Source organism: Silene latifolia, chromosome 11, assembly GCF_048544455.1.
Source record: "Silene latifolia isolate original U9 population chromosome 11, ASM4854445v1, whole genome shotgun sequence".
In the NCBI taxonomy this organism is placed as follows: Eukaryota; Viridiplantae; Streptophyta; class Magnoliopsida; order Caryophyllales; family Caryophyllaceae; genus Silene; species Silene latifolia.
Window position 1 is genome coordinate 163,897,760 of NC_133536.1, and position 11,863 is coordinate 163,909,622.

Here is an 11,863-nt window from a genome sequence, read left to right on the forward strand (position 1 = left end):
CATGTTGAACATGCTAGCAAGGTTGTCAATCATACCAACAAAGTGAAACATGATGAACAAATGAAAGTAATTAGCAATATTTAAAAAGGGATTAAGAGAATTATACCTACTAATGATTCCAATAATAAAGCAAAGAATAATAGAAGTACTTGATGCTTGATTGAGAGGTTGTCAATCTCCCAATAATAACCCAAATAATCTTCAATTACCCAAAATAAAGGATGAACAAAAGAGAGATTAAGGAAATAAAACTTGTATTAAAACTTGATTAATTGTTGATTACAAAACTAAAGAGAGATTTCATTGATATTAACTACTCTAAGAATTGATAAGAAGAACATGCTCTTCTAATTAGACTAATGGGGTATTTATAGTGGAAATTAGGTGGATGCATTAGGGTTAACTAAGGGCTTAAATGACGATTAAGTCCCTACTTAGGGAAACGCCGGTATTTTCTGAAGGAAGGGCATCTTTCTTGAAGCTTGAAGAAACGGATTTGCGCTGTCTTGGAATCCGTGCGTCTTAGGCACGGTACGGCCGGATTCAGGAGTCTCTGCCCGGGCGTCTTTGAGAGAAAACGGGCGTCTTCTAGGTGCTGCTGCCCAGGCGTCTTTGATAGAAGACGCACGGATTGTGGTCCTGGGGACGGGCGTCTTCAGGGGAAGACGGGCGGATTGCTGCTCAGCCGTGTTTCTTCTTCTTTTCTTCCCTTTTCTTCATAAAATCCTTGGGGATTTCCTTGGGGATGCAAGGATCTTTCCTCATCATTGCCCAACTACTATAATATGTACAAAGGCCTTCTAATCTTGTCTCTCCTTGATGCTTGGTCATTGGATTTAATCAATTTAGTCTCATTTTGCCATGAAAATGCAAGGTTTGCACTTCTTTTCTACCAAGGACACAAAACCTCAAAGAATATGCAAAACAAAGAACTAAAGACAATAAATGACCCAAATATGCACTAAAAAGCATGGGAACAAGGCTAATTCGGGGACTAAATGTACGCTAATTATGGTCACATCAAGTAGTATCTACTAAGTCGAGTAAACAATTGTGTAAGTCCTTTATCCTCTCACATATCCCTCCTACGGTCTCCTCTGGTCAAATGGTCGGTCAAGAGGTCCTTAATTAGGGCGGGTATTACAGTGGGAACTTCAATAGGGGAGTACCATCAAGGGCGATAAGCTTTATTGGAGGTAACACTTCAGGGGTTAGGCCGATCAACTCAGTAAGTACGGTGCAATGAGAGCCCAAGGCTAGTGGCAAGCTCTTTGCTATGGATAAAGAAAGCATCGAAGAGAATGCTCATCTTGTCTGCGGTACATTTCTTGTTAATTCTCATCCTTGTTTTGTTTTATTTGACTCGGGAGCCACCCATTCTTTCGTGTCTAAGAGTCGTGTGTCAACCCTAGATTTGGGAGAGGGTGAGTTAGCAAACGATGATGTGTCCTTACCTACTGGAGAGTCTATTATGTGTTCAAAGGTGTATAAAGAGCTGCCGGTCTTAGTACATGAAAAAAAAATTCCAGTAAATGTTTTTGAATTTCCTTTTGAGGGGTTCGAAGTAATATTAGGAATAGATTGGCTAAGTAAGCACAAAGCCAATATAGATTGTCATCTAAAGGAAATGAGAGGACCCAAGAGTACTAAGGTGTCGTACATGGGTTATTTGGTCAAGCCCAAGGTGAAAATCATTTCGGTGATGACCTTAAAGACGTGTTTGAAAAAGGGTTTTCCTATGCTTTTCTGTCATGTGTGGGACACTAGTATGGAAAGACTGCAAGCTCAAGAAATACAAGTAGTGGGAGAATTCGAGGATGTATTTCCGAAGGAATTCCCCGGATTACCTCCACCAAGGGAAGTAGAGTTTGGGGTGGACTTGAAACCGGGGGCAGGACCAATCTCTAAGGCCTCATACCGGATGGGTCCAAAGGAGTTATAAGAATTAAAGAAGCAACTTTATAAATTGGCGGGTAAGGGGTATATTAGACCTAGTGTCTCACCATGGCGAGCACCGGTTCTATTTGTGAAGAAGAAGGACGGAACTATGAGGCTGTGTATCGACTATCGGGAGTTGATTAGTGTTACCGTCAAGAAAAATTATCCATTACCAAGAATCGATGATCTATTTGATCAACTTAATGGAGCCGGTGTGTTTTCAAATATTGACTTGAGGTCAGGCTACCACCAATTGAAGATTAAGAATGAGGACATTCCAAAAACCCCTTTAGATCAAGATATGGGCATTATGAGTTCGTAGTGATGTCGTTCGGATTGACAAATGCCCCTGTAACACCCCTAATTTCCATAATATAATTCTATAATTTTATTTTCCCATATTTAATATTTTATTTTCCAGGAAAATATCCGTCTCTTATCTTTTGGGCTCGTTGGGCTCGAAAACGGTGAAGACTCGCTCTTTCTTTGGGTCTCACGTGATTCATGGTGTAGATGGGTAAGTTTTGGGCCTAAGCTTGAAATAAACCCATGATCTTCTCTATATATAAGAAGGGAAATCAAACCCTTGCTTCTCTTTTCTCACAAAACCGTAAACCTAATTTCTCTCCTCTCTTCCTCTCTTGTGACGCGCGTCCCTCGCCTAGGGTTTTGTGTCTTTCTTCCTTTCTTCTTCGTTCTTCATCGTTCTTCGTTCTTAGATCGATCCCACTTCTTGGATCTATCTATCTCCTTCGTAAGTTTTATGTTTTCGCATAACTTTATAGTTTTTATAGTTTATATATATATATATATATATATATATATATATATATATATAGTTAGTATATTTATTAGATTCGTTATCTTTGGCACGTGGATGATTCAATGAAGGCGTGGAAGATGCTCCTCGAGAGGACGTTTATATCGTTGAAGACCATCATTAGGATTATTTGCTTAATAAGGTAACTAGGTGTTTTCTTTTAATTGTGTTTATGCCAATTGATGTAATTAGTATGATTTAATGATTGTTTTGCATGATTGCTACATGTTTGATTATTTGTTATCATGATTAAATATGTTTCGCATGTTTGTATATGTTTTTATGCATTAATTATATATCATATGTTGCTTATGCATTAAATTATGGGTGTCATGAGCGCAATTAGGGTTTACGAATAAACCCTAGTGGCGGCATGATAGGCGGCCAAGAGTGCTCTCCAAAGTTATAGCTAAAGCTAGTATAACCTTGAGGATGACTCATGTGTTATAGCTAAAGTTAATACAACTTTAGGTAGTTACTCTAGTTATGGCTGAAGCTACTATAACATTGAAGTACGAGATAAGGTTATAGCTGGAACTAATGTACCCTGAGATTTATGGCTCAAGGTTATGGTTGGAACTAGTATAACTTTGAGTTTCGTGTCAAGGTTATAGTTGAGGTAAGTATAACTTCAAGTTATATATGTTGAAGTTATAGTCGAGGTTACTATAACCTTGCATCCAGAGTTTATGTTATGGTGAGGATTACTATAACATTGAATTGTTAATGTTAAAGTTATAGCTGAAGTTACTATAACATTGGTTGTTTATACTTGTTTCATATGTTATGTGATGTTCAGTTGTTATTATATAATGCTATGTTTCGTTTGACGTTGGTTACTCTTTTTCATATGATAAGTAGGGTAGTCAGTTATACTATCCAATGAGTTAAGTCGTGACGTTGTTCACGCATGTTGGTACAGTTAGTTATACTGTGCATTTGTTTGTTGGCTAGTGGTATAGATGACGTGCGGTATCAGTTATATACCAAACGGAATGAACTAACGCCACCTATTATGGGATTTATTTGGTCTATGTTCGGGGGTGGCCAGAGTCGTCCGTTATACGCTCTGGGTCCCGAGTTTCGTTCGGTGTATAGTTATTGCATCGAGGGGTCTGGCCAGGTCTTAGGCACATAGGCAGTGGTGATACGCTATACATAGTACCGTAGAGTATCAGTTATTTACTTCACACAGACGGGGAGTCAGTTATACGATCCGTCAGTCAGAGTATCAGTTATATGCTCTTACAGGTTAGAATGTCAGTTATACGCTTGAGCCGGTGTTCGTTTTATACCCTATGCGTATTGTGTGGAAGCATTGGTTGTATGCTCTAATCGGTATGATGTGTGATGTTCACCCTATTTGATATGCTTTGTTGCTAGCTTTATGCCTTATGTTGCTATTGTTAATTGGTAATGTTTGTGTCTCGTAATATGTGGTTTCATTGAGATATCATTTTTAAAGGATTGTCTTAATATGCCTTCGTTTAATGATAAGTTTACGTTGGGTCTTCATGAGTATAGATGGTCTCACATGTTTACTGATTTTACATTTCAATTGTTAATGATTGTTGATTATATTCAATTGTTGTAAACATGACTGGGAGAGCATCTATTTACTCCCGGCTGATTGTCGACCCCCTTCTCAGGTTGTTCAGATAGTTGCTGTTTTGGATGATATCTTGCTGGGAAGTACTGTGCGGCGAGATGAATAATAAATTGGGAGTTTGTTTTCATGTTATGAGAACCTTTTGAATAATGTATTAGTTATTTTGGATTTAGTAGCGAACCGGATTGGTCAGGTGCTTCCGCCACCTTGACCCTTTTGTCAGTATCGTACTCTAATATTTACTTTATATAAGTTTTTCCTTTGTTTTAAAATCCGGGTTGTTACAGTTGGTATCAGAGCGAACACGCTCCCAACTCTCGCTTAGTTGATGACTAAAATAAATGACCTAGTTAATGAGTGAGAGTAAATGGGGTAGAAACCAATAGGATTGGTTGGTTTTCTTATGTTTGAAAAGTGTATGAGTAGTTATTTGGAGTGGTACTTAGGTTCTACCACTTATAACAAGATTTCGTTCTTGCAGATGGTGCGTAACGCGAATGGTGAGACCGATGCTGACCGCATCAGGAGACTAGAGGCCGCTTTGGCATCTATGGCCGAAGGTTTTACCAACCACCTCAACAACAACAACAACAACAACAACAACAACAACAACAACAACAACAACAACAACAACAACAACAACAACAACAACAACAACAACAACAACAACAACAACAACAACAACAACAACAACAACAACAACAACAACAACAACAACAACAACAACAACAACAACAACAACAACAACAACAACAACAACAACAACAACAACAACAACAACAACAACAACAACAACAACAACAACAACAACAACAACAACAACAACAACAACAACAACAACAACAACAACAATAACAACAACAACAACAACAACAACCATCCGCAACCGACCGTCTTTGATCGCTTTGCTCATCACCGTCCTTCGACTTATGATGGTGTGAATGATCCTACAACTTTGGAGGCTTGGATTCGAGAGATCGAGAAGCTGTTCCTCGCTACTGGATGTCCTGAGCATCAGATGGTGGATATCGCCGCCTATTCTCTGAAGGACGAGGCCGACAACTGGTGGGCTCTTGCTAGAGCTGGTCTGGAAGTTCAACCAGGATATGGTTGGGCTGTTTTCTCTGAAGCTCTAAAGAAGAGGTTCTATCCTGAGGATATGCGTTGGCAGAAGGAGCAGGAGTTCCTTCGTCTACAACAATGTTCTATGACCGTTGAGGAGTACACTAACAAGTTCGTGAAGCTATCTCGTTTCGTTACTTCTGTAGCTATGGACGAGGTTTCAAGGACTCGTCGCTATGAGAAGAATCTAGCTCCCAAGGTCCGGACTGCTATGTCTGGTATTCCTTCAACTTCTTTCCAGCAGGCTTATGATCGTGCTCTTAGCATTTATGATTCAGTTCTTGCTACCGTTACTGAGGAGAGTGCGAAGAGTAAGTTCGTAAAGAGGCCTTATGTTGCGCCTAGTTCTTCTCAGAAGAAGAAGAAGTTCGAAGCTCGTCTGTATGCTCCGCGTGATCAAGGTCAAGCTGAGAAGGATATGGTTTGCTTCAAGTGTGGAAAGGCTTACCACCCAGGTAAGTATTGTGCCACTGGTAATCCGATCACATGTTTCACCTGCAAAGCTCCGGAACACAAGGCTATCGATTGCCCCCAGAAGCCAAAGTTTGATGCTCCTAAGGCTAATGCTCTGAAGACTGGTCGTGTGTTCGTTATGAGCCGTGCTGAGGCAGATGCTAATCCAGATGTGGTTACGGGTACCTTTCTCGTTCACTCTTTATCTGCTTTCGTTCTTTTTTATACCGGTGCATCGATGTCTTTCGTATCCAAATCCTTTTCCGTCCGTGTTGGACTCTCTTCTTCTTCATCCGTTCATACCTTTATATCCCTTCCTACGGGTGAGATTGTTTCTTGATCCGTTATTTTCAAGGTCGTGCCTGCCAGTATTGCAGGGGCAATCCTTCCTGCCGATCTTGTCCAATTCAAACTCGGAGAGTTTGATGTGATTTTAGGTATGCATTGGTTATCTCGCTATGACGCTAGGTTCCTATGTCGTGATCAGAAGATCGTGCTCAAGAGTCCCACAGGTTCGAGGGTTTCTTATCAGGGTGTTAGGGTTACACCTACGGTCAAGTGGGTTTCTGCTATGAAGATGGTTAACATAGGTAGAAAGGGTCATCAGATCTATCTATGTAGTGTTCAGGGTGTTTCAGTTGAGCCAAAGTTAGAGGATATCCCTGTGGTTAAGGAGTTTCCCGATGTCTTCCCTGAGGGTCTACCTGGTATTCCTCCTGAGCGAGATGTAGAGTTCTCGATTGAGTTGTTGCCCGGAACCGGTCCCATTTCGAAAGCTCCCTATCGTATGGCACCAGCTGAGTTACAGGAACTTAAGAAACAACTTGAGGATATCGTCGATAAGGGTTTTATACGACCGAGTGCTTCGCCGTGGGGTGCGCCTGTTTTGTTCGTCAAGAAGAAGGATGGTAGTATGCGGTTGTGCATTGACTACCGTGAGCTGAACAAGGTTACTATCAAGAATAAGAATCATTTGCCGAGGATCGAGGATTTGTTTGATTAGCTCCGTGGTGCGAGTGTGTTCTCGAAAATCGACTTGAGGTCAGGTTACCATCAGATTCCAGTTAGGAATGAGGATATTCCTAAGACTGTTTTTCGTTCGATGTATGGCCACTATGAGTTCGTGGTGATGCCGTTTGGGTTGACGAATGCACCTACCATTTTCATGGATCAGATGAACCGCACTTTCAGCGAGTATTTGGATAAGTGTGTCGTGGTGTTCATAGACGACATACTGATTTACTCGAAAGACGAAGCTGAACACGAGCGTCATGTTCATGTTATATTGGAGACTCTGCGTAAGCAGAAGTGGTATGCTAAGTTATCAAAGTGCAAGTTTTGGTTAAAGGAAGTTACCTTCCTGGGTCATGTGATATCTGGCGATGGAGTTATGGTTGATTGATAAGGTTGTTTCAGTCGTTGACCTTAATCAAAGTAAACCTAAACTACTACTAACAAGATAGCTAGCGGTAAGTCAGGGTTGAATCCACAGGGAGGCGGTGTTTATCTAGTTTGTTTATATTTAAATCCGTCTTAAGGTAACCAATTTTGGGGGTTTTGATTGTTTGTATGCTAACAGCTAATTGCAAGTAATTAAAAGACAAATAACAATAATATTAAAGGTCTAGGATTTCCGGTTCACTAGGTCAGTTATATGGGGTCTATTAATCAATTGCTAGATCTACCAAGCTGTCTAAGGTCATAAGATCGGTCGACTCAATTATGCCCTTTAGATCGATTCTAACATGCGGTCGCTATAATTAGATACAATCTATTTGATTATCGCAGCCTATATTAATTCTAACCCGGTCGGTGAAAGGATTAATTCGCTACACTAATTAATAACTCAGGCCTAAGTCAATTAACTAGAATAAGAACAACAATCAAACGACAACTTATATGATTTCCCTAGCAATTAATCAATTTTCCCTTTTAATTAACCTAGATCCCCTTCATCCTAGATAATAAACTTAGCTACTCATGATGATAACAATAACAACAATAATTGATGAAGACATAATGAAAGACAATAAATAAGAACAAAGAAATAATAGCATGAACTGAATTAATAATTAACGAGGAAAGATTAAGAACAATACCGTAAATAGCTAGATCCGGAATAAGAACAATAATTAAACTAAACTAAGTATTTGAGAGAGTTTTCTAAGGTAGCTATACTAAACCTATGAAAATAAAGCATAAAATAACTTAGGGTACGAGTTTTGGTATTTATAGCAATACATAACCGACTTAAGGAAAGTTGCGGGAATTGTAAAACTGGAAGGTTCCTCGATCGAGTCGAGAGTGACTCGATCGAGGCACCAAAGTTCAAGAACACCCAACTCTCGACATTGCGAAATTTATTGATTAGGTTGGTTCCTCGATCGAGTCGAGAGTGACTCGATCGAGAATGAAGTTCCTCGATCGAGCCAAGGTTGACTCGATCGAGGCACCAATTTCCTGCTTCGCGCACTGAACTTCAAACGGCCACCATTTCTTCGTTACTTGTCAGAAACAAGCAATTTTTATGGCGTTGGAAAGCTAAGAGGATAAGCTTTCACCTTCAATTGGAATCAGTTGAAAATATGTTGTAAAACTCGAGATATGGCTCTTCAAAGTAGGCACTTGTAATAAGAAGCTCTTTTCTTCGTGTTTTCTTCTTAACTTCTCTTCCTTCGTTCTTATGGATTCTCGTGCCATGCTTCATGTATCCCTTCATTCTCACTCCGCGATGCCCATTTCAATCCTTTGCTCCTCAAATGCATCATTTCTACATTAAACATCAAAAGGCGGAAGTATCAACATTCTAACATAAAAGGCATGTAAATGATATAAACTAGCACGAAAACCGTATCAAAAGTAATTAAGGGGAGGCATAAATATGTATATAATTATGACTCATCAAACTCCCCCAAACCATCTCTTTGCTTGTCCTCAAGCAAAACATCACGCAATACAAAAGGCAATCATACAAATGGCGAATAAACGACTCAGAGCTAATGTTTAATGCACATACAAATCCCAAGCTATCCATATCTGTAACAAAGTAATGACTAAAGTGTACCAATAAAACAAATTCAAAGGTACGGGAAATAGAAAACATAGCTCAAGTCTCAGTCACCATACTATAGACAAATGCCAAATACCTTTCGATCTTGCAAGACAAATTAGTCGGATTCTCGCGGATTCACTCATGCACTCATAAATATACAGGGTGAGTTATATGTGAAGATAGAAAGAAGTAGAAACACTCACTCAACTTATGAAACATGCATGCAATCTAATGTGATAGAGATTTCCCCCAACTAATATGCAATCACATATGTAGACAAAAGTACATGTATCAAGGACAATAAGGGTGGCAAATGGGTTAAAGGGATAGAAATGGTTTGTGCCAAAGCACGTTATGGATATGTGGAGCTAAGATGGTAGTCGCAGCGCTAACCAAAACAAAAACCAAATCTTTGATAATAAATGCACCCAACTTAGAGAAATGATCTCAACTTTACAACATATGAGAGCTAATAAATTACTCTCCAATTATGCATTAGACTCTAACAACCATCCTTTTGATCCTTGACAAAACCAAATGAAGCAATCTCTTTTCTTTTTCTTTTCTCTTTTTCTCTTTTTCGATTTTTTCTCTTTTTTTTTTTCTTTTTCTTCTTTTTTCTTTTTTTTTTTTCTTTTGCTTCATATTTTTCTTTTTTCCAACACAATCGCTAAAAGTATTTTGCTATACCGACAGGACAACAATATGTCCCAACCCAACCATAATAGCAAAATAATTATGATAAACAAGCAACTGCGACTGTCCCGAAAAGGTAGGCAAATTCTTGGATTGTAGCTCATAGGATGTAATTAATATTGGCTACAAGGGTTCAAACGGGCTAACAAAAGGATAATTGTAAGGCTTATTTGAACGATAAGAACCGCCTATCCACATGTACTTAGTCAAATGAAAGCAATAAAAGTATCAAGAAATCAATGTCACACTTATGCAATTTGATATTACACATTCCACAAGGAGAAACCACACTCAAGCCTAATTGACAATAAGACCAGTTTATTGATGTTTCTGGCCTTGGAAGCTCTATAGACCTCAGAATTTAAGTAGTTTACCAACGTAATTATGTCAAATCTAATCAATATAAGGCATGTCAATACGGTTAAGACTTGAATTATGAGCTTTGTTTTCATGGCTAACGAGTCAAAACAATGTACATGAATAACTATATAGGATTCAAATGCAAAAACAATGCAATTTAACATCATTGTTATTCAATTCACCAAGACTCGACCTAAAACAAAGGTAAAAACATGTTTTTGTATTTTATAAAATTTTTAATTTTTATGGATTTTTTTATAAATGCACACAACATAAAGTAAATCACACAACATAGTTAAACTCCTCCCCCAAACCTAAATGTCACAGTGTCCTCATTGTGACGCCTACAGCATAGCAATCACACACAAATCCAGCAACCTAAAGGACACAACTAACAAAACAAATGGAAAAGAAATAGATAATACAATCAAAGAAGGTACAAGGGAAGAGAATACCGGGTAAGAGCAAAGAAATTCCCCCAAACCAGCTGCAAAACAAGGGAAAATAATCATCCGCGCAATTCCTATCATCGTCTGGCTATGAATAAACCCAAAACGTGGTGACTCGATCGAGCCCCATGCCACTCGATCGAGGCACCGGTTGCCGTCCCCTTCCTTTCTTTATATATCGATTACCCACAATTGGGCACAATCAAAACAGCTCAAAGCTCTTAATAGTCGATCATAAATCTGCGCATGTGCTACACAAAAGCATAAGTAGCACCAAGATATAACAGGAGCATATAAAATCAATGTTAAAGACCGTCTCAGCATATCAAATATTTGATGACAATTATAGCAAAACCGCATCAAATTGTTAGTCCAACCAAAAGAGTATGGAGTATGAAAGCACAAAGTAGAGGTCATACGAGGTAATTTATCACTCACTACACCAGTAATCCTCATGAAATCATCGTCAACAATTACCTCTTGGTCAGGAGGTCTACCACTCTTAATATCAGAATCGGTGGCAAAAGAATATACTACCTCTACCAGGCTAGGAGTATTCATTGACTCATATGCCTTCTCATTCCCTTTGTTGATAAGCTCTATCCCATATACTTCAGCCTCTAAAGCATCCAACTCGGCTTTCCATATGGGAGATTCACCTGCACATGTCTCAAAAGATATCAAAGCATCTAAAGGGTCCATAGTAGGGGGCCCTTGTGTAGAGTATTCATCAATATCATCTTCAACATCAGAAACATCAAAATATGCATTATGCACCGATGTAATAAAATGAACCTCACTAGACTCAAAATTAGAATCAAATTCAACAACTGAAGGGGAAGTATCCAAAGAAAGAGTCAACATATCGTCACATGAGTCCCATTTAACCTCAAGATCTTCGAATCGCGCATCCTCACTCTCTGGATCCCAAGACTCATCACAAAAGGGGTAATCTAAGAGGTCTGTCAAGTCTTCCTCATGTGACTCACTGTCTGTAAAATCGTCATAGAGGGGTTCTAGATTGTCGTCAAAGAAGGGGTTATCAACTGAGCATATGGTCTCATCCTCTATGTTTCCCTCAATATCCTTTTCATTCTTTAAAACGGTTTCTATGGTCTCACCCACACCCTCATCCATGTATGACTGAAATGATAAAGTGGGTTTAATGCATTCAATAGCAAGCCATTCAAAGAAAGAAAGGACATCTTCAATATTCTTACCACCAAAATATTCCATACCTATGGAGTCAATGTAGGCTTGGGTTTGTCTGTTCATACCTTTTATGATGGTAAGGCACATAGTAAGCCGCGGAATTTTGGGTTCGTAATTATGGGAACGAATCCAATCATTCCATCTATGCATGT

At 39.1% G+C, this 11,863-nt stretch overlaps 1 protein-coding gene across 1 annotated transcript; it reads left to right on the top strand.

Annotated features, from left to right (window-relative positions):
- Positions 1-1,276: 1,276 nt before the first annotated feature.
- LOC141614279 (uncharacterized) lies at positions 1,277-1,942 on the top strand. The gene has a single exon (XM_074433037.1). It carries the CDS (start codon positions 1,277-1,279, stop codon positions 1,940-1,942), a length of 666 nt encoding a protein of 221 aa, XP_074289138.1.
- The last annotated feature ends 9,921 nt before the right edge of the window (positions 1,943-11,863 follow it).

Bases quoted from the DNA above. Each gene is read 5' to 3' on its own strand.
- LOC141614279 (XM_074433037.1), top strand. From the start codon at position 1,277: ATGGATAAAGAAAGCATCGAAGAGAATGCTCATCTTGTCTGCGGTACA.